General features: G+C 48.5%; 3 protein-coding genes across 3 annotated transcripts in view; 1 reads left to right on the top strand and 2 right to left on the bottom strand.

Moving 5' to 3' along the window:
- The window catches only part of LOC144610865 (dual oxidase 2-like), a 78,953-nt gene extending 75,746 nt beyond the window's left edge, over window positions 1-3,207 (bottom strand). The window contains exons 1-2 of the mRNA XM_078429834.1: window positions 3,171-3,207; window positions 742-908 (exon numbers count right to left, since the gene is read on the bottom strand). Coding sequence (XP_078285960.1) covers window positions 742-908; window positions 3,171-3,207 — 204 coding nt within the window. The remainder of the gene's footprint in view (window positions 1-741; window positions 909-3,170) is intronic.
- A 103-nt stretch (window positions 3,208-3,310) lies between these two features.
- Window positions 3,311-17,970, bottom strand: LOC144610864 (dual oxidase 2-like). The gene is made up of 5 exons (XM_078429832.1): window positions 17,901-17,970; window positions 14,486-14,602; window positions 9,072-9,236; window positions 6,798-6,985; window positions 3,311-3,457 (listed from the first exon to the last, which is right to left on the bottom strand). The coding sequence occupies exons 1-5, from the start codon at window positions 17,968-17,970 to the stop codon at window positions 3,311-3,313; spliced, it is 687 nt and encodes a 228-aa protein (XP_078285958.1).
- Window positions 17,971-22,746: 4,776 nt separating this feature from the next.
- Window positions 22,747-22,999, top strand: part of duoxa (dual oxidase maturation factor) — a 20,699-nt gene continuing 20,446 nt past the window's right edge. Inside the window, exon 1 of the mRNA XM_078429863.1 lies at window positions 22,747-22,822. The gene's annotated coding sequence lies outside the window, so the exon portion shown is untranslated. The remainder of the gene's footprint in view (window positions 22,823-22,999) is intronic.

Genomic DNA, 22,999 nt, shown 5'->3' with positions numbered 1-22,999 from the left:
CTTGAGTTATTCCAGCACTTTGTGCCCTTTTGTGTAAACCAACATCTGGAAACAATGAACTGCAGATGCTGGTTGGTACAAAAGTGCTGGAGTAACTCAACTGGTCAGGCAGCATCTCTGGAGAACATGGGTAGGTGATGTTTCGGGTCGGGACCCTTCTTCAGACTGATTGTAGTGGGAGGAAAAGCCTGGGATTATGAAAAAGGGTCCCAACCTGAAACGTCACCTATTCCTTTTATCCAGAGATGCTGTCTGACCCGCTGAGTTGCTCCAGCATTTTTGTGTCTATCTGGGATTACCAGAGTTTGGTGATTAGCTTTGTTTTAATGTTTTATGTTTAATTCTTAATTGTTTACTGTATGTTCATGTTGTTACTTGCGAGCGGAGCACCGAGGCACATTCCTTGTATGTGTACATACTTGGCCAATAGATTTATTCACAAAATGCTGGAGTAACTCAGCAGGTCAGGCAGCATCTCGGGAGAGAAGGAATGGGTGACGTTTCGGGTCGAGACCCATTCCTTCTCTCCCGAGATGCTGCCTGACCTGCTGAGTTACTCCAGCATTTTGTGAATAAATCGATTTGTACCAGCATCTGCAGTTATTTTCTTATACTACTTGGCCAATAGAACTTATTCAATTCAATAAAACGTATTCAATTTAACATAATCCTCAGGGAACGTGCCCCCTTGAACAGGGAGTTGTGTGACGTTTGATTCCTCGTTGCTTCAGGCTGCCTTACCTGAAATGAGGCAAGAACCCACTTTCTCGCGTGCTGGAATATGTCCTCGTCTGACCAAGTCGGGTTGCGAGCTTTAAACTGGGCGGCCAGGTGGTTGTGATACTGGAACCAGATGATGTTCGCTGCCAGGATGAATGGGTTTTCATTAACCCCTGGATGTCCAGAATCTAACGCAAAATGTCATGAAGTAAGAACTGGGCGAACACACGGTGTATCTTTCTTAAAAACACCAGGCAGCCCTCACCTCCTGGGGAACACAAGTTCCTGTGAGATAGGTGATGTTTTTACATATATCTTCACATCAGCTTTGGTCTTACGACGGAAAATATATGCAGAAATCACTTTATTCGGTAACTGTGCCTATTACGACTGTGTTGAAACAATGGCTTCAAAAGCACGGAAGGGTGGTAAGAAAGAACGATGACCAAGAGTACAGAGAGATAGGAACCCAACTCCTCCAACCTTAGCTATTGCATCCGCTGTTCCAGATGTCAGCTTATTTACATCGGCGAGACCAAACGCAGACTCGGCGATCGCTTCGCTCAACACCTGCGCTCGGTCCGCGTTGGCCAATCTGATCTCCCGGTGGCCGAGCACTTCAACTCCCCCTCCCACTCCCAGTCTGACCTTTCTGTCATGGGACTCCTCCAGTGCCATAGTGAGGCCCACCGGAAATTGGAGGAACAGCACGTCATATTTCGCTTGGGCAGCTTGCAGCCCAGCGGTACGACATCGACTTCTCCAACTTTAGATAGTTCCTCTGTCCCTCTCTTCCCCTCCCCCTTCCCAGATCTCCCTCTATCTTCCTGTCTCCACCTATATCCTTCCTTTGTCCCGCCCCCCCTGACATCAGTCTGAAGAAGGGTCTCGACCCGAAACATCACCCATTCCTTCTCTCCTGAGATGCTGCCTGACCTGCTGAGTTACTCCAGCATTTTGTTAATAAATACCTTCGATTTGTACCAGCATCTGCAGTTGTTTTCTTAAACTAATTCCGCTGCTCTTTGCAACAAATATATGCACATATAAACATTGGATTTTTAAATGTAACTAGACCAAGTGGACCTGTTGGGCCCAAACCTCTCCTACATTGGTGCACCACCCCCTCCTCTCCCTCTCCCCCCTCCCCTCCTGCCCCCTTACGCACCCTCGTCCCTTTGGTGCTAATGGAAGAAGTTTCATTGAAATCGGTGTTATATTTTTAAAGTTATTCACATTTTAAAGTTTAAATCTATCTCCTAGGGAGGGAGGGGGATGGGAGGGGGAGGGGAAGGGGAGGAAGGAGGGGGTAGAGGGGAGGGGAGAGGGGGAGGGGGAGGGGATGGAGGAAGGGAGGAGGGACGGTGGAGGAGGAAGGGAGGGGGAGGGGGAGGGGATGGGGAAGGGAGGAGGGAGGGGTGGAGGGAGGGAGGGGAGGGGGAGGGGATGGGGAAGGGAGGAGGGAGGAGGAGGGAGAGGGGGATGGGGAGGGGATGGGGAAAGGAGGAGGGGAGGAGGGAGAGGGGGAGGGGGAGGGGATGGGGAAGGGAGGAGGGAGGGGGAGGAGGGAGGAAGGGGAGGGAGAGGGGGGAGGGGATGGGGAAGGGAGGGAGGGGGGATGGAGGGGGATGGAGGGGGAGAGAGGATGGGGAGGGGATGGGGAAGGGAGGAGGGAGGAGGGGAGGGAGAGGAGAGGGGGAGGGGGAGGGGATGGGGAAGGGAGGAGGGAGGAGAGGGGAGGGAGAGGGGGAGGGGGAGGGGATGGGGAAGGGAGGAGGGAGCGGGGATGGAGGGGGGGAGGAGGGAGGGAGGGTGGAGGGGATGAGGTGGAGGGGGGAGGGGAGGGGATGGGGAAGGGAGGAGGGAGGGGGGGTGGAGGGGGGGGAGGAGGGAGGGAGGGGTGGAGGGGATGAGGTGGAGGGGGGAGGGGAGGGGATGGGGAAGGGAGGAGGGAGGAGAGGGGAGGGAGAGGGGGAGGGGAGGGGTTGGGGAAGGGAGGAGGGAGGGGGATGGAGGGGGGGAGGAGGGAGGGAGGGGTGGAGGGGATGGGGAAGGGAGGAGGGAGGGGGGATGGAGGGGGGGGAGGGAGGGGGGATGGAGGGGGGGAGGAGGGAGGGAGGGGTGGAGGGGATGAGGTGGAGGGGGGAGGGGAGGGGATGGGGAAGGGAGGAGGGAGGAGAGGGGAGGGAGAGGAGGAGGGGAGGGTTGGGGAAGGGAGGAGGGAGGGGGATGGAGGGGGGGAGGAGGGAGGGAGGGGTGGAGGGGATGGGGAAGGGAGGAGGGAGGGGGGATGGAGGGGGGGCAGGAGGGAGGGAGGGGTGGAGGGGATGAGGTGGAGGGGGAGGGGGAGGGGATGGGGAATGGAGGAGGGGGATGGAGGGGGGCAGAGGGGAGAGGGGGGAGAGGAGAGGGTGCTGCACAATGCAGGAGAGGTTTGGGACAAAGGTCACTTGTTAGTAATGCATTAAATATGCTAGTTACAAGCATGTCAAGATCAAAAAATTCTAACAACAGTGAAAACTGAAGTTCAAGGTTAAGAAGTACCGTAAAAGCGTGTAGCCTGTGTCACAGTGGAAAGGGTAGGGGTGATTCACATCCATCCAGTTTTACCGCCGCTAGGCTTGGGAAGTCGGGGATCAGAGCCGGAGGCAGCGGCCGTCGAGAAACTCCGCAGTTCATGAACAGGAGTGAGAGGATCCGTAAATGGAGCTGCGTCGATCACGCCGTAACTCATTGACTGGAGAAAAAGAAAGACACGAGCCTCAGTCAATCCTGTGGTGTTATCAGGCACTGAACATCCTAAGCTGTTGAAATGTGGAGGAAGAGGGGGGGTTCGACCTGAACGTCACCATTCTTCTCCAGAGTGATGCTGGCAATGTCCACTGAGGCCAATTTCCTGGAAGAGTTAGATAGAAATAGACAATAGGTGCAGGAGGAGGCATTCGGCCCTCTCGAGCCAGCACCACTATTCAATGTGATCATGGCTGATCATTCTCAATCAGTACCCGTTCTGCCTTCTTCCCATACCCCCTGACTCCGCTATCCTAAGAGCTCTATCCAGCTCTCTTGAATGCATTCAGAGAATTGGCCTCCACTGCCTTCTGAGGCAGAGAATTCCACAGATTCACAACTCTCTGACTGAAAAAGTTTTTTCCTCATCTCAGTTCTAAATGGCCTACCCTTATTCTTAAACTGTGGCCCCTTGTTCTGGACTCCCCCAACATTGGGAACATGTTTCCTGCCTCTAACGTGTCCAACCCTTTAATAATCTTATACGTTTCGATAAGATCTCCTCTCATCCTTCTAAATTCCAGTGTATACAAGCCTCTTAGAGCTCTTAAAGATAGCGGAAGTCAGGGGGGGTGTGGGGAGAAGGCAGGAACGGGGTACTGATTGTGAATGATCAATCATGACCACAGCGAATGGCGGTGCTGGCTCGATGGGCCGAATGGCCTACTCCTGCACCTATTGTCTATTGTCTAATGGTGGTGCTGGCTCGAAGGGCCGAATGGCCTACTCCTGCACCTATTGTCTATTGTCCATTGTCCATTGTCTATTGCCTATCACTCCAGCATTTTGTGTCTATGTTGACTATCCCTAATTATCCATACACCCACCACCCTTGGTGTGAAAAAGTTACCCCTCGGATTCCTATTAAATCTTTGAATTTTTCAAATGTTTATGCAATTTCTAAAAAGGGTTTTTTGAGAGTAGATTTAGTTGTTTCATCATTCATAGTTTCTGAATGCTTTTGAATGTCAGCGATATTTTGAATCCTTGTCGGCTTTGACAGATGGCAAAGCTGGGGAGGGTGCGGCCGTTTTGAAGTGAAAGTTTTTTCGGGCTGGTTTGTGTGTCAAGTTTCCCCCAGGCTCATACTTGTGGCTTGGTAACATTGCAGGAGGCCCCAGTTTGGCTCAGAACTTCAGTAGTAGGGAGCAGCGGTAGAGTTGCTGCCTTACAGCGCTTGCAGTGTCAGAGACCCGGGTTCAATCCCCACTACGGGTGCTGCCTGTACAGAGTTTGTACGTTTTCCCCGTGACCACATGGGTTTGCTCCGAGATCTTCAGTTTCCTCCCACGCTCTAAAGACGTACAGGTTTGTAGGTTAATTGGCTTGGGTTTGATTAATTGGTATAAGTGTAAATTGTCCCTAGTGTGTTTAGGCTTGTGTTAATGTGTGGGGATCGCTGGTCGGCGTGGACTCGGTGGGCCAAAGGGCCTGTTTCCGCGCCTTATCTCTAAACTAATCTAAAGTAGGGTGCAGGATTCTTTGCCATGTTATTCTCCTTAGAGGGCAGGAGGGTGAGGGGTGATCTTATAGAGGTGCGTAAAATCATGAGAGGAATAGATCGGGGAGACGCACAGAGTCTCTTGCCCAGAGTAAGTGAATCGAGGACCAGAGGACATAGGTTTAAGGTGAAGGGGGAAAGATTTAATAGGAATCTGAGCAGTAACGTTTTCACATAAAGGGTGGTGGGTGCATGGAACAAGCTGCCAGAGGAGGTAGTTGAGGCTGGGACTATCCCAACATTAAAGAAGCAGTTAGACAGGTACATGGATAGGACAGGTTTGAAGGGATAGTCCCAGGTGGGACTAGTGTAGCTGGGACATGTTGGCCGGTGTGGGCAAGTTGGGCCAAAGGGCCTGTTTCCACACTGTGTCACTCTATGACTCTAAGGTAATAAGTTCATGACTCTACGATACATGCGTTAGGTTTCGAAGAACTGCATATTTCAACGGTGAAGTCAACAATGGACACCTTGAGCAAAATCTCGGTCATATTCTCATTGCCCTCGATGAATGGAAATACATATCCATATATAATGGAAGATTCTCTAATTTCAAGTAACCCTTGCATTCCCCCTCTCTCTGTCCCACCCCCACCCTAGACGTTCTTTGACGTCGATGGACGCACAATGCTGGAGCAACTCAACGGGTCAGGCAGCATCTCTGGAGAGAAGGAATGGGTGATGTTTCAGGTCGAGACCCTTCATCAGACTGAGAGTCAGGGAGGGGGAAATTAGAGGTATGGGAAGGTACAACAACGACTCAGGAAAGGTGGAGCCCACAATGACCTTCTTCAGACTGGTTCCCTGGTTCTTGATTTCCCTTTACTCTTTTGGGGTCAGGTGTGAAGAAGGGTGTCGACCCGAAAGGTCACCCGTTCCTTTTCTCCAGAGGTGCTGCCTGACCCGCTGAGTTACTCCGGCATTTTGGGTCTGCCTTCGATTTAAACCAGCGCATCTCTGGAATGTGGGAGGAAATTGGAGCCCGCGCAGGTCACAGGGAGAACGTACAAACTCCGCACAGACAGCACCCGAGGTCTGGTTGGATCTCTCTATAAGGGGGTCCTCCCGCTTTACATCAAGGGACCTGGGGTGGAGAGTGTTGCATAAGGCTGTGGCCTGTAACAGGTACTTGAGCCGGTTCACGGTCTCGTCTGCCGCCTGTCACTTCTGCGGCGAGGAGGAGACCGTGTACCGGTTGTATACAGAGTGCGTGAGGTTGCAGCCCCTGTTCCAGTATCTGAAGGGGCTGCTCCCCAAGTTCTGGCTCCATTTTAGCCCTACGCTTTTAATTTTTGGGCACCCGGTACAGAGGGGGGAGGGTCAGGAGGGAGGAGGGGGTCTCCCTGTCGGTCGGCTCCTGGGCCTGGCCAAGATGGCCATCTGTGGGTCCAGGCAGCGGGCAGTCGACGGCCTCACAGAGGTCGGCTGCGTACCCCTGTTCCGGGCTTACGTCCGTGCCCGCGTGTCCCTGGAGAGGGAACACGCGGTGCCCACGGGGACGCTGGAGGCCTTCCGTGAACGCTGGTCGCCGCGGGGGGGTTGAATGTATTGTTGACAGAGACGGCAGGATTTTAATGTGATAATTGTTCATTTTGTAAACTGCCGATGCAGGCGGCTTTTGTTCGATCACATTTTGCTTTGTATGTTTGTATGTTTTTCTTTGGAATAAAACTTTTATATTTAAAAAAAAAGAGGTCTGGATGGAGCTTGGGTCTCTGGCGTTCTCTACCAGGTGCGCCAGTGTGTCACCCCCCCCCCCCCCCCCCCCCCCCACATCCCCTGTTACCTGTAGCCTTGGGTTGTTGGGGCTGTGTCCCGAATGTTTGTCCCATCCTTTCCGCCGAAACTGTAACCTCACACTTTGTGTTCCGTTGGGATCAAAGACCGAGTCGCCAGCTGGGATCTGGACATCGAGGAACTCCGGTGGGCATGCTGGATGCCTCGTGTCCAGAATCTCACTCAACACATGATATCCTGCGCAAGCGTGGAAAAGAAGTCAGTCGCGGCCACGGTGGCGCAGCGGTAGAGCTGCTGCCTTACAGCGCCGGAGTCCCGGGTTCGATCCCAACTACGGGCGCCGTCTGTACGGAGTTTGTACGTTCTCCCCGTGACCCGTGTGGGCTTTCTCTGAGATCTTCGGTTTCTTCCCACGCTCCAAAGACGTGCAGGTTTGTAGGTTAATTGGCTTGGTATAAATGTAAATTGTCCCTAGTGTGCGTAGGATAGCGTTAGTGTGCGGGGATCGCTGGTCAGTGCGGACTCGGTGGGCTGAAGGGCCTGTTTCCATGCTGTATCTCTAAACTAAATAGTAGCTTAACCCTGTCACCTCTCATTAAAAACACAACAGTGAATGGTTGCTTCAGTAGTGACAAATCCCTCATTCCCAACATTTGCTCCAGAAAGATGCCTCTCCTAAATATTTTACTTGATATTTTTGCATCGGTCCGTTGGGATGCAGTGGGATGTCAGGAGCGCCGATCTCTGACCTTCGGGTGACCTCTGACCTCTGCACTTGGATGGGGCAATATGAGTTGGATGGTGAATGGTAGTTCAGTCAGATTAGTTCAACCCAACCCTTTTCCCCAAGACCTGTGTGGGGTTGACTCCAGGTGCCCTGGTTTCCTCGCACATTCCAAGGACGTACAGGTTTGTAGGTTAATTGGCTTGGTAAATGTAAAAATATTGTCCCTAATGGGTATGGGATAGTGTTAATGTGCGGGGATCGCTGGTCGGCGCGGACCCGGTGGGCCGAAAGGGCCTGTTTCCGCGCTGTTTCTCTGAACTAAAAACGTTATTCCCTTTATCATGCACCTGTACACTCTGGATGGCTTGATTGTTATCATGTTTAAGAAGGAACTGCAGATGCTGGTTTAAACTGAAGATATTTACTAAAAGCAGGAGTAACTCAGTGGGTCAGACTGGAGAAAAGGAATAGGTGACGTTTCGGGTCGAGACCCTTTTTAAGACTGAAGGATCTTTACCTGAAACGTCAACTACAAGGGATTAGTGATGGCAACCAAAGATGACTTCTACCCCTCTGGACTTTCTCATGGTCCACACCTACTTTTGCCCAATATGTGGACTTCCTTCACGCACAGAAAGTGGAGTCAGCTTAGAGTTTCGAGACACGGCATTGGGACAGAACCTTCGGTCCACCGAGTCCACGCCAACCATCGATCACCTGTTCCCACTAGTCCAATGCCTAGTTCTCCCTGTCCCTCCCTTTCCCTCCTCCTTCCCAGATCTCCCTCTATCTTCCTGTCTCCACCTATATCCTTCCTTTGTCCCACCCCCGACATCAGTCTGAAGAAGGGTCTCGACCCGAAACGTCACCCATTCCTTCTCTCCCGAGATGCTGCCTGACCTGCTGAGTTACTCCAGCATTTTGTGAAGAAATAGTCCAATGCCATCATACTTTCTCATCCACTCCCTGCACACTCGGGACAATTTGCAGAAGGCAATTAACCTACAAACCTGCACATCTTCGGAAATGTGGGAGGAAACCGGAGCACCCGGAGAAAACCCCACGCAGGTCACGGGGAGAACGTATAAACTCCACACCTCTAGTCAGGATCGAACGTCGGTCTCTGGTGGTAGCTACTCTACCACTGTGCCTCTGAGCTGTTATTAAGTCAGAACATGCATATCAGGGACATCAACAAGAAGGAATATATTCAATGTGAGGGGAAGATTTCCTCTGGTCAGCAAATGTACAAACATAATAAATATTCCTGTAAGGGTATTGCTGCCACTTATAACGTAAATGCTTTTTTTTTCCGCTGACCTGAAATCATTAGAGTTGTGGTATTTATTTCACAAAATGCTGGAGTAACTCAGCAGGTCAGGCAGCATCTCAGGAGAGAAGGAATGGGTGACGTTTCGGGTCGAGACCCTTCTTCAGTCTGAAGAAGGGTCTCGACCCGAAACGTCACCCATTCCTTCTCTCCTGAGATGCTGCCTGACCTGCTGAGTTACTCCAGCATTTTGTGAAATAAGTACCTTCGATTTGTACCAGCATCTGCAGTTATTTTCTTACAGAGTTGTGGTATAGGTTCCTTACCGAAGAAAACACTCAACACAGTGCTATTCTTAAGAGACGGCAATCCCGAAGATCCATTGGCGATTATATTGCTGATGATTCGGGCATTTGGCACCTCCGGCTCTTTCAAAGCTTGATAAACACCATCGGCATATCTGGCAGGCAATAGACGCATGAATGGGGAACCTGAAAACCAAACATATCTTTAGGCATTGATCACGGAAAACAAGTAAGCATTTCATTCATTGTTCTGTGTCAGGGCATATGACAATATAACATATGAGTGGTCGCGGTGGCGCAGCGGTAGAGTTGCTGCCTTACAGCGAATGTAGCGCCGGAGACCCGGGTTCGATCCCGACTACGGGTGCTGTCTGTACGGAGTTTGTACGTTCGGCTTGTACTCGCTGGAATTTAGAAGATTGAGGGGGGATCTTATAGAAACTTACAAAATTCTTAAGGGGTTGGACAGGCTAGATGCGGGAAGATTGTTCCCGATGCTGGGGAAGTCCAGAACAAGGGGTCACAGTTTAAGGATAAGGGGGAAGTCTTTTAGGACCGAGATGAGAATGTTTTTTTTCACACAGAGTGGTGAATCTGTGGAATTCTCTGCCACAGAAGGTAGTTGAGGCCAGTTCATTGGCTATATTTAAGAGGGAGTTAGATGTGGCCCTTGTGGCTAAAGGGATTAGGGGGTATGGAGAGAAGGCAGGTACGGGATACTGAGTTGGATGATCAGCTATGATCATATTGAATGGCGGTGCAGGCTCAAAGGGCCGAATGGCCTACTCCTGCACCTATTTTCTATGTTTCTATGTTTCTATGTTCTCCCCGTGACCTGCGTGGGTTTTCTCCGAGATCTTCGGTTTCCTCCCACTCTCCGAAGACGTACAGGTTTGTAGGTTAATTAGCTTGGTAAATGTTAAAAAAATTGTCTCGAGTGGGTGTAGGATAGTGTTAATTTGCGGGGATCACTGGTCGGCATGGACCCGGTGGGCCGAAGGGCCTGTTTCTGCGCTGTAACTCTAAACTAAACTAAACTAAAACACTCTTGACTGTTGACCCTTGAAGGAGTAATGCTTCGAATGATATAATTAATAATGTGTTTATTTACAAAGTGCTGGAGTAACTCAGCAGGTCTTGCAGCATCTCAGTAGAGAAGGAATGGGTGACGTTTCGGGTCGAGACCCTTCTTCAGACTGATGTCTGAAGAAGGGTCTCGACCCGAAACCTCACCCATTCCTTCTCTCCTGAGATGCTGCCTGACCTGCTGAGTTACTCCAGCACTTTGTGAATAAATACCTTCGATTTGTACCAGCATCTGCAGTTATTTTCTTACATTAAGTAATAATGTGAGTCACATTATGAATACTAAGAATAATAATGTGCAGAACATTTTGAATAATGTGATAATAATGTTTTGATATTGGTACTGGTTTATTCTTGTCACGTTTTCCGAGATACAGTGAGAATCGTTGTTTTGTTTCCTGTTCAGGCAAATCATATCAGAGTATAGAAGTAGGGAGGTCATGTTGCAGTTATTTAAGATGTTGGTGAGGCCACATTTTAGAGTATTGACTTCAGTTCTGGGCACCATGTATTAAGAAAGATGTTGTCCAGTTGGAAGAGGCGCAGAGAAGATTTTACAAGGAAGTTGCCAGGACCCGAGGGTCTGAGCTATAGGGAGAGGTTGAGCAGGTAAGGACTCTATTCCCTGGAGCGCAGGAGGTTGAGGGATGATCTTAGAGGTGTGTAAAATCATGAGAGAAATTGTTCGGGTAGATGTACAGAGTCTCTTGCCCAGAGTAGGGAAATCGATAATTAGTGGGCATAGGTTTAAGGTGAAGGGGGAAAGATTAAATAGGAATTTGAGGAGTAACTTTTTCATACAAAGGGTGTTGGGTTTATGGAACGAGCTGCCAGAGGCAGTAGTTGAGGCAGGGACTATCGCAACATTTAAGCAATTAGGCAGGTACATTGATAGGATGGATTTAGAGGGATATGGGCCAAATGCAGGCAGGTGGGATTAGTGTAGATGGGACATGTTGGTCGGTGTGGGCAAGTTGGGCCGATGGGCCTGTTTCCACGCAGTATGACCTTCTGGCTCCTGCATGTGTACAACATGAAGGGGAAATGAGGGGATAGACAGATTGAGGAATAGGGTGTCACAACTACAGCAAGGTGGAGATTAAACAAAGTGTGAGATAGATTGTAAGTTTGGGGATATCTTGTAGTAATATCATGAATAATGTGAGTCGAATTCTGAACACAGGTGGTTCTGCTCTAATGTGATAGTTGTGTTCAGAAGAAGCCTAGTGTTATAGAAAAACGCGCAGTAAAGATAATCGTGGCAATGGGCAGGGATGCAGGGCTGCCGGAACTCACCGGAACGCCGCTCCGAAAAAAAGCCAAACTAAACAGCGGGGAATTTTAACAGTGGCCGCCCCGGCACCAGTGACAGCTCGGGCACCTAAAACATTATCACTGCAACACTGGCAATGGGGGACTGCGTGTTAGCGATGTTTGTGGCAGGTTTTCTGAGGGCGTGTCCAACCCAACTCCATTTTCTCTCGAATTTGTAGGTCAATGGCTTGTTCGTTTCCACAGGTCCGCATTGCTTACTTTGTCTCCCCTCCAGGTGTTTAGTATTCTCCTGAGGCAGGTGTTAATGAATGATTGCAGCCTGTTTGTTGTGCGTCTTTCGTACGCCGACTACAACAGTCAAAAGTGGCAATTGGTGCTTCAGAGTGCCCTAGTTGACGCTTTGCTGCAAATGTTGCCAGTTCCGTAGAAGTACCCAGGGTGGACGAAGAGGAAGTGAAGCCGCTCCCCTCCCCCCCACCCCCCACTAACATCATCCCATACACATTCTGAATACAGGTGGTTCTGCACTTGAGAGTTTCAGGATCAAGTGAAGAGAACTAAACGGGTCAGGCAACATCTGTGATAGATATGATCATAGCCATTTGGGACCTCTCTTCACTGAGTTCCTCCTGTTTTAGAAACATAGAAACATAGAAGATAGGTGCGGGAGTAGGCCATTCGGCCCTTCGAGCCTGCACCGCCATGGCTGATCATCCAGCTCAGTAACCTGTACCTGCCTTCTCTCCATACCCCCTGATCCCTTTAGCCACAAGGGCCACATCTAACTCCCTCTTAAATATAGCCAATGAACTGGCCTCAACTACCTTCTGTGGCAGAGAATTCCACAGACTCACCACTCTCTGTGTGAAGAAATGTTTTCTCATCTCGGTCCTAAAAGACTTCCCCCTTATCCTTAAGCTATGACCCCTGGTTCTGGACTCCCCCAACATCGGGAACAATCTTCCCGCATCTAGCCTCTCCAACCCCTTAAGAATTTTATATGTTTCTATAAGATCCCCCCTCAGTCTTCTAAATTCCAGCGAGTACAAGCCTAGTCTATCCAGTCTTTCTTCATATGAAAGTCCCGCCATCCCAGGGATCCAGATGGGATGCCCAGATGCTGGTTTTGCTCAAGATTGCAGCATTTGGGGTTTTTTTGTGTTTCCATTGCACAACAAGCAAGCCATTCTGCTTAATAATGGGAGATGTAAACCTTTCCTGTTCAGCTGATTTTGTGACGTGCCATTGATATTGATATTGTAAGAAAATAACTGCAGATGCTGGTACAAATCGAAGGTATTCATTTCACAAAATGCTGGAGTAACTCAGCAGGTCAGGCAGCATCTCAGCAGAGAAGGAATGGGTGACGTTTCGGGTCGAGACCCTTCTTGATATTGATATTGGTGACACATCTAAATGTTTGCCAACACATAAACTGAGGAAATAAAACATGATTTTTATAGATGAGTGGAGGATGGAACTGCAGATGCTGGTTTAATATGAAGATAGACACAAAAATCTGGAGTAACTCAGCGGGTCAGACAGCATCTCTGGAGGAAAGGAATAGGTGACGAATAGACAATAGACAATAGACAATAGGTGCAGGAGTAGGCCATTCGGCCCTTCGAGCCAGCACCGCCATTCAATGTGATCATGGCTGATCATTCTCAATCAATACCCCGTTCCTGCCTTCTCCCCATACCCCCTGACTCCGCTATCCTTAAGAGCTCTATCTAGCTCTCTCTTGAATGTATTCAGAGAATTGGCCTCCACTGCCCTCTGAGGCAGAGAATTCCACAGATTCACAACTCTCTGACTGAAAAAGTTTTTCCTCATCTCTGTTCTAAATGGCCTACCCCTTATTCTTAAACTGTGGCCCCTGGTTCTGGACTCCCCCAACATTGGAAACATGTTTCCTGCCTCTAATGTGTCCAACCCCTTAATAATCTTATACGTTTCGATGAGATCCCCTCTCATCCTTCTAAATTCCAGTGTATACAAGCCTAGTCGCTCCAGTCTTCCAACATATGACAGTCCCGCCATTCCGGGAATTAACCTAGTAAACCTACACTGCACGCCCTCAATAGATGAGGCTAACACTAAAAACTGTTGTTATATTAGTTTTAGACTAACACTGTTGAGTCTCATTGCCTGTAACTCGTTTTCACCTAGCCCCCAGCTGTTTCCTTTATCATCGTTACTTTTCTGCACGTCTTTCATTTATTTGTTCTATGTCTCTCTACGTCACTGTCTATATCCCTCGTTTCCCTTTCTTTTTTTTTTTTCTTTTTTTTTTTTTGAAAAGCATATGTACAAATCGAAATAAAAATAAAAAAACACATTTGTTACAAAGTTCTTACATAGCTTCAATTTTTAAATTTTTGAAAAGAGAAAGTAAAAATAAAAATATAAAACTATAAACTTGGGAAGAGAGAGTAAGAGGGTTAAAAAAAAAAAAGGATCTAACAATAAAAATTAACGGGAGTAGATCCGGGAGACAAAAACCACAGCTGTACATCCAACCCCCAACTCAAGTTTCAACTTTTTATTTAAATTTTTTATTTTTTTATTTTAGTCCTGTGCCAAACCCATTTACTTTTCTAAAAATTCAATAAATGGAGACCATATTTTTAAAAATAACTCAGGTTTGTCGATTAAGGCAAATCTTATTTTTTCCAAATGCAGGGTCTCTGTCATTTCCATAGTCCACATTTTAATTGTGGGGGTTATTGGTTTTTTCCAAAATTTAAGTATTAGTTTTTTCGCAGTTATTAGACTGTAATCAAGAAAATGTATCTGACTTACTGTAAAATTTGTAGTATGTTCTGATAATCCTAATATAATTAATTTTGGGTCCATATCTATGTCTCTCTACGTCACTGTCTATATCCCTCGTTTCCCTTTCGCCTGACTCTCAGCCTGATGAAGGGTCTCGACCCGAAACGTCACCTATTCCTTTCCTCCAGAGATGCAGTCTGACCCGCTGAGTTACTCCAGATTTTTGTGCCTCTCTTCATATTAAACCAGCATCTGCCGTTCCATCCTCCACTAAAGATATTGAATAGGTCTCTTACCAGCCGAGCCTCGTTGGTGATCGGCGAGGTTATTGAACCACCCATCGTATCGCTGCACTTCCCAGTTGATATTATTTTGGGCACCTGACGGAGAATAAGAGTTATTAATCGGGTGAACTGATCAGATGACTAAAACATGCACGATGAAAAAATAATTGATTCATAATCTCTGTTCATGAAGATAAGCCATTCAAATCAGAATCTACTTCGCAGGTGGAAGACACATGGAGAGATGGGTGTCTGGAACGTGCTACTAGCTATATTTAAGAGGGAGTTAGATGTGGCCCTTGTGGTTAAAGGGATCAGGGGGTATGGAGAGAAGGCAGGTACGGGATACTGAGTTGGATGATCAGCCATGATCATATTGAATGGCGGTGCGTACAGGCTCGAAGGGCCGAATGGCCTACTCCTGCACCTATTTTCTATGTTTCTATGTATCACTCTGTGACTCTATGATGTTAAGTTGGGCTGAAGGGCCTGTTTCTGAGCTCTACGACTCTATGACTCTATGAAACTCTCAGTTCCCCCTGCCAGTTCCCTCTACTATTCCTGGCCTGTCCACTCCCAGTGTTGTTTCCTGTTTAGATAGCCCCCTTCCCACCCCCCGCCCCTCCCCTCCCCAATTCCTGGCCTTGCACTGACACACTTCCTCTCAGCACTTGACTCAGTTCCTGAGCCTTTTGTCCGCAGGTCGATTGAGATTCCTTGGAAAATAAGCAGCTCCGGCAAAAGTCCGTCTTCCATGCCAATTCTAGCTGGAATGTTCCTCTCTCCCCTCAAGATATCGTGTCCCTTTCACACAGTAATACAGCGCCGAAACAGGCCCCTCGGCCCAACTTGCCCACACCGACCAACATGTTCCATCTACACTAGTCCCACCTGCCCACACCGACCAACATGCCCCATCTACACTAGTCCCACCTGCCCACACCGGCCAACATGCCCCATCTACACTAGTCCCACCTTTGCCCACACCGGCCAACATGCCCCATCTGCACTAGTCCCACCTTTGCCCACACCGGCCAACATGCCCCATCTACACTAGTCCCACCTTTGCCCACACCGGCCAACATGCCCCATCTACACTAGTCCCACCTTTGCCCACACCGGCCAACATGCCCCATCTACACTAGTCCCACCTTTGCCCATACCGGCCAACATGCCCCATCTACACTAGTCCCACCTTTGCCCACACCGGCCAACATGCCCCATCTACACTAGTCCCACCTTTGCCCACACCGGCCAACATGCCCCATCTACACTAGTCCCACCTTTGCCCACACCGGCCAACATGCCCCATCTACACTAGTCCCACCTTTGCCCACACCGGCCAACATGCCCCATCTACACTAGTCCCACCTTTGCCCACACCGGCCAACATGCCCCATCTACACTAGTCCCACCTTTGCCCACACCGGCCAACATGCCCCATCTACACTAGTCCCACCAGTATTTGCTCTCGCTGGCAGTCTGTTTGTCCTTTTTGTTTGTGTGTTGGTGGTGGGGTGTTTTGTTTTGGTTGTGTATGTGGGGGAGGGGGTGGGGGTGGGGGTGGGGGGGGGTGGTGAGGGTGGGTGGGTATGTGGGGGGGGGGTGTGGGTGGGGGAAATCTTTTTTTTTTTTTTTAATTTTAGGTCTCTTCCGCGGGGCCTTCCATTGCCCGGCGCGGCTCGGCCGCGGGACTGAACAGCGCCCGGTGCGGCTCGGCCGCGGGGCCTTCCATCGCCCGGTGCGGCGCGGCCGCGGGACACCATTCTGCTTTAGTTAAACATTTTGTTCAAGATGGCCGCGCCGTTGTGTTTGGCTGCCTGCCACGGTATGTTTCTTTTTTTTTTCCTAATCAGATGTGCAGCACTTTGGTCAACGTGGGTTGTTTTTAAATGTGCTATACAAATAAAATTGACTTGACTTGACTTGACTAGGGATGGTGGTGGAGGCAGTTCAGATAGTAGCATTTAACAGCCTTTCAGATAGGTACGTAGATGCAGGATATGGAAGGATATGGAGGGATATGGATCACATGCAGGTAGTTTCACTTGAGTTTATGTTCGGCACGGACATTGTGGGCCGAAGGGCCTGTTCCTCTGTTGGCCTGCTTTATGTTCTATGTATCCACAGGTGAAAAATGGTAGAAGTAAAACTTATTTTCACAGTGATTCAGTTGAATCAGCACTTGTTCTGTTGTGGAGTCTCTATTTAAATAATCAGATGGTATTGAAGTTAAAAAAAACAGTTCAGAGGCTTAATCCAGGTGTGGTATTAGTATTGGGATAGAAATTGGTCTTGCATTATTGACAATAGACAATAGACAAGAGGTGCAGGAGGAGGCCATTCGGCCCTTCGAGCCAGCACCGCCATTCAATGTGATCATGGCTGATCATTCTCAATCAGTACCCCGTTCCTGCCTTCTCCCCATACCCCCTGACTCCGCTATCCTTAAGAGCTCTATATAGCTCTCTCTTAAATGCATTCAGAGAATTGGCCTCCACTGCCATCTGAGGCAGAGAATTCCACAGATTCACAACTCTCTGACTGAAAAAGTTTCTCCTCATCTCAGTTCTAAATGGCCTACCCCTTATTCTTAAACTGTGGCCCCTTGTTCTGGACTCCCCCAACATTGGGAACATGTTTCCTGCCTCTAACGTGTCCAACCCCTTAATAATCTTATACGTTTCGATAAGATCTCCTCTCATCCTTCTAAATTCCAGTGTATACAAGCCTAGTCGCTCCAGTCTTTCAACATATGACAGTCCCGCCATTCCGGGAATTAACCTAGTAAACCTCCATTGTGAGTCAATCTTGCAGTGTGGTAATGCGTGTCGATGTTAAAACACTGCTTCTGAAATGTAGTGTCTTTGAGCTCAATGTTTGCACGTTACCACATAGTGAGCCTTGTAGTTATAATAGATCCTATTGTCCAGGTTGCACTTGACTGTGGCACCTCTTCATAGCCCCTCAGGCGGATTTAAAAAGCCAAATGGTGCCATTCCAAAACACACTGCACTTTCTACCAATATTGTCGCCAATACTTCGGTAGCTCCTTATTCAACTTTTATTTTGCAAGAGGGTGTTTTCAATAGAGGGAGAGTCTAGAAACAGAGGCCACAGCCTCAGGGTAAAAGGGCGCACCTTTAGAAAGGAGACGAGAAGGAATTTCTTTAGTCAGAGGGTGGTGAATCTATGGAATTCATTGCCGACGGTGGAGGCCAAGTCAATGGGTATTTTTAAGGTGAAGAGGGACAGATTCTTGACTAGTACAGGCTTCAGGCGTTATGGGGAGAAGGCAGGAGAATTGGGTTAGGAGGGAGGGATAGATCAGCCATGATTGAATGGCGTAGTCGATGGGCCGAATGGCCTTATTCTGCTCCTAGAACTTAGTAACTTATGTTCTGGATAAAGAACCCTTGTTACTTACTGACGAGGGTAAGATGGGAGAGGTGAAAGCAGGCGGAGGTTACCAGTGTCCAGATGATGGCCATGGACATGTCCTTCACGAGATCTAACGCTTTCACTTCTGTTTCTGAATTGTTCCGTTTCAATTACAAATGTTCCACGGGTGTCCTGATGAGATAACAAGTTACAAATCGTTTAACAAAACCAAACCCAGACTATTGAGAATCAGTTGCGAATAAAAATATTTTTCTTCCCAGCAACAAACCTTGTTAAGAGATGGTTGCAAACTATGTTTTCATAATATAGAAAGAGGCCATGCAGCCCAACAAATCCATGCCATCACTCAGAGAATTCCCATCCGTCCTATTACAGTCATAGAGTCATGCAGCATGGAAATGGGGCCTTCAGTCCAACTTGCCAACATGTCCCATCTACACGAGTCCCACTTGCCTACATTTAACCCATATCCCTCTAAACCTATCCTATCAATTTACCTGTTTTTAATGTTTCTGAAACATTGTTTAGTTTAGTTGTCATGGGACCCCCGTGCTAATCAAGAATCTACCTATCTCTGCCTTACAAATGCCCACTGACTTGGCCTCCACAGCCTTCTGTGTCAACAAAAAAAAATCCACACAGATTCACCACCCTCTGACTAAAGATATAAGAGTGCTCCATTATTTACCAAAACAACATTTATAAATTTTGCAAAACCGAAGTTCTAAGAATGTTGTAAGTGGTCGGAATTACAGCCCTTATGAAACAGTTTCTGTATCCTTCCCCCCCCCCCCCCCTCACCCCTTCACTGCGAATGCTGTTCGACCTGCTGAGAATCTCCAGTCCCATGGGCTGTATTACCGATCTGTACAAGTTCCAGTTACCGCCTGGAGGTGCTACATTCCAGTAGTTTTGAGATTACAACACAAAGATGAGAGGAGATCTTATCGAAACGCGTTCAGAGATCTTATCACAAACGCCGTCGGCCCATTCCCTCCACAGATGCTGCCTGACCCGCTGAGATACCCCAATACTTTGTGCTCAACGCAAGATTCTAACATCTGCAGTTCGGATCCAGACCCTTCTACAGACTGCATTGAGTTAAAGTAAGTGATTATATCTCATTCTCATGCGAAGCGCTTTGGTAAGTTTTTGTTATGTTGATCGCAATTAACCTGCCTTTAGTGATTTCAGACAGCGAAGGCAATCTACTTCATTAAACCGATGTCTGAAGAAGGGTCTCGACCCGAAACGTCGCCCATCCCTTCTCTCCTGAGATGCTGCCTGACCTGCTGAAGGCATTTTGTGAATAAATACCTTCGATTTGTACCAGCATCTGCAGTTATTTTCTTACTCTGACCCGCGCTAATAACTGTGTATAAAAGGAGACTGCAGGCGCTGGTTTAAACCGAAGATAGACACAAAAAGCTGGAGAAACTCAGCGGGACAGGCAGCATCTCTGGAGAAAATGGACAATAGACAATAGGTGCAGGAGGAGGCCATTCGGCCCTTCGAGCCAGCAGCACCAATTCAATGTGATCATGGCTGATCATTCTCAATCACTACCCCGTTCCTGCCTTCTCCCCATACCCCCTGACTCCGCTATCCTTAAGAGCTCTATCTAGCTCTCTCTTGAATGCATTCAGAGAATAGGCCTCCACTGCCTTCTGAGGCAGAGAATTCCACAGATTCACAACTCTCTGACTGAAAACGTTTTTCCTCATCTCAGTTCTAAATGGCCTACCCCTTATTCTTAAACTGGCCCCTGGTTCTGGACTCCCCCAACATTGGGAACATGTTTCCTGCCTCTAACGTGTCCAACCCCTTAATAATCTTATACGTTTCGATAAGATCTCCTCTCATCCCTGTCGCCTGTCCACCCTTTCCGCGAATGCTAACTGTTTCTTAAATGTTGGGATAGTCCCAGCCTCAACTAGGTAGCTAGGTAGCGGTAGCGGTAGCGCTAGCGGTAGAGTTGCTGCTTTACAGCGAATGCAGCGCAGGACTCAGGTTCGATCCTGACTACGGGTGCTGCACTGTAAGGAGACCTGCGTGGGTTTTCTCCGAGATCTTCGGTTTCCTCCCACACTCCAAAGACGTACAGGTATGTAGGCTAATTGGCTGGGTAAAAATGTTATTAAAAAAAAAAAAAAAATTGTCCCTAGTGGGTGTAGGATAGTGTTAATCGCTGGGCGGCACGGACTTGGTGGGCCGAAAAGGCGTGTTTCCGGCTGTATATATATGATATGATATGATATGATAACTAGCTCCTCTGGCAGCTCGTTCCACACACCCACCACCCTTTGTGTGGAAAAAGATACCCCTCAGATTCTTATTAAATCTTTTCCCCTTCACCTTAAACCTATGTTCTCTCGTCCTCGATTCCCCTACTCTGGGCGTCTACCCGATCTATTGGTTCTCGTCTCCAACCTATTGTTTTATGCTTTGGATATGAAAATCCAACCCAACCAAAAACTTGCAAGCACTTAACGAAATGAAAGGCCAGCAAATAGATACAAGGAGCGGCAAGTGCCGGTTCACAAACAAAAGACATAAAGTGCTGGAGTAACTCAGTGGGTTAGGCAGCATCTCTGGAGAACATGGGTGGGTGATGTTTCGGTTCGGAGCCCTTCTTGAGACTGGAAGGAAATGTTCTTCCAACGCCAATCGTCAGGGGGATGTGATTATTGTAACTAGGCACAGAAAGCTGGAGTAACTCAGCGGGTCAGGCAGCATCTCTGGAGAGAAGGACCAGGTCGAAACCCTCCATAGCAAGATCAATCTGCAACCCAACCCTCTCATCTCCAGCACAGTGACAACCGACAAACGTTTAAGCAAAATAATTTGAGCTATTTTTGCAGCATTCGAACTAATCATTGCAGATACGACCGGCGGGGGAATGAAATCAGTTTACGCAACTGCCTTGTGTGGGAAGGAACCACAGACGCCGGTTTACAACGAAGGTGGATGCAAAATGCTGGAGTAACTCAGCGGTTCAGGCAGCATCTCTGGAGAGAAGGAATGGGTGACGTTTCGGGTCGAGACCCTTCTTCAGACTTCAATCTACCGACCCGTTCAATAGACAATAGGTGCAGGAGGAGGCCATTCGGCCCTTCGAGCCAGCACCGCCATTCAATGTGATCATGGCTGAACATTCTCAATCAGTACCCCGTTCCTGCCTTCTCCCCTTACCCCCTGACTCCGCTATCCTTAAGAGCTCTATCTAGCTCTCTCTTGAATGCATTCAGAGAATTGGCCTCCACTGCCTTCTGAGGCAGAGAATTCCACAGATTCACAACTCTCTGACTGAAAAAGTTTTTCCTCGTCTCCGTTCTAAATGGCCTACCCCTTATTCTTAAACTGTGGCCCCTGGTTCTGGACTCCCCCAACATTGGGAACATGTTTCCTGCCTCTAACGTGTCCAACCCCTTAATAATCTTATACGTTTCGATAAGATCCCCTCTCATCCTTCTAAATTCCAGTGTATACAAGTCTCGTCGCTCCAGTCTTTCAACATGTGATAGTCCCGCCATTCCGGGAATTAACCTAGTAAACCTACTTGTTCCTGTGACTTTCAGTCTGAAGAAGGGTCTCGACCCAAAACATCACCCATTCCTTCTCTCCAGAGATGCTGCCTGTCCCGCTGAGTTACTCCAGCATTTTGTGTCTGTCTGCGCGGATGCTTCAGCGCGTAGGAAACTGGGATATGTGGAAATATTTTTGCTATCTGACCCGCTGAGTTACTCACTCCAGCACTTGATACTTTGCTCAAGATTCCTCCCCATCCCCTACACGTATGCGGCTCCACCCGCTGAGTAACTCCAGCAATTTATATCTTCTTTGGTGAGTCAGCATCTGCAGTTCCTTGTATCTTTGGCACCTGTGATCATCTTGAGAGATTTTTGAATCCTTATACCTTCTCTGTAACTTTACTGATAACTTTATTATAACTCCCCCCTCCTCCCCCTCCCCCTCCCCCATTAAATGACCCGCGTACCTTGAATGCAGTATAGGAAAATAACTACAGATGCTGGTACAAATCGATGGTTTCACAAAATGCTGGAGTAACTCAGCGGGTCAGGCAGCATCTCAGGAGAGAAGGAATGGGTGACGTTTCGGGTCAGTCTGAAGAAGGGTCTCGACCCGAAACGTCACCCATTCCCTCTCTCCAGAGATGCTGCCTGACCCGCTGAGTTACTCCAGCATTTTGTATGAAGTACATATAAGAAAACGATCGATTTATACGCAGACAACAATCTACAGTAACTCAGCGGGACAGGCAGCATCTCTGGAGAGAAGGAATGGGTGATATTTGGGGTCAGACTGAAAGTCACGGGGAAGGGTCCGTAGATTGCAGTCCGAAGAAGGGTCTCGACCAGAAACATCACCCATTCCTTCTCTCCAGAGATGCTGCCTGTCCCGCTGAGTTACTCCAGCTTTTTGTGTCTATCTTAGGTTTAAACCAGCATCTGCGGTTCCCTCCCACACAACTATTGGCAGTACTGTTCTGCCCCCCGAATCCCCGGTCCCAGATTACGCGCTGGGTGTGAATCCTGTTCACTCCACCGGCGGACTTGTGGAAGACTTGCTGGCTTACCTGCAGCGCGGAGTTTCACCGGACTAACTCATTGACAGGTGCTTCTGTGCGGAGACAGAGACAGTCTTCAGAATCTCTGGAGGAGGGTCGCTGTTACGTGGAGCGGAGGGTGTGTTGGAGAATTTGCATCAGCTACCAGGAAGAAGGCGATGGCTCCAAAAATTCCCACTTTTAATTATTTACTGAATATCTGACGTAAATATTTGGGGCCAATCCCAATGAGTGGGAACCAGTATAAATTGGATGGATCTGCAGACGGGGGGGGGACTCTTTGCAAAGTTGCCTCGGCTTCTACATTTCGCCTTCGCGACCTCAACTCTGTGGTGACTCCAAACCAAAGCTGGGTTAAGGTGAGTGGATCAGAAATCATCACACACCCACACACACACGTAGAGACACATAGACACACACACACACACACACACATAGACACACACAGACACACATAGACACACACACACACACACATACATAGACACACACAGACCCACATAGACACACACACACATAGACAAATACACACGTAC

This window comes from Rhinoraja longicauda, chromosome 38 (genome assembly GCF_053455715.1).
Source record: "Rhinoraja longicauda isolate Sanriku21f chromosome 38, sRhiLon1.1, whole genome shotgun sequence".
Classification (NCBI taxonomy): Eukaryota; Metazoa; Chordata; class Chondrichthyes; order Rajiformes; family Arhynchobatidae; genus Rhinoraja; species Rhinoraja longicauda.
This window is presented reverse-complemented; position numbering and strand designations above follow the sequence as displayed.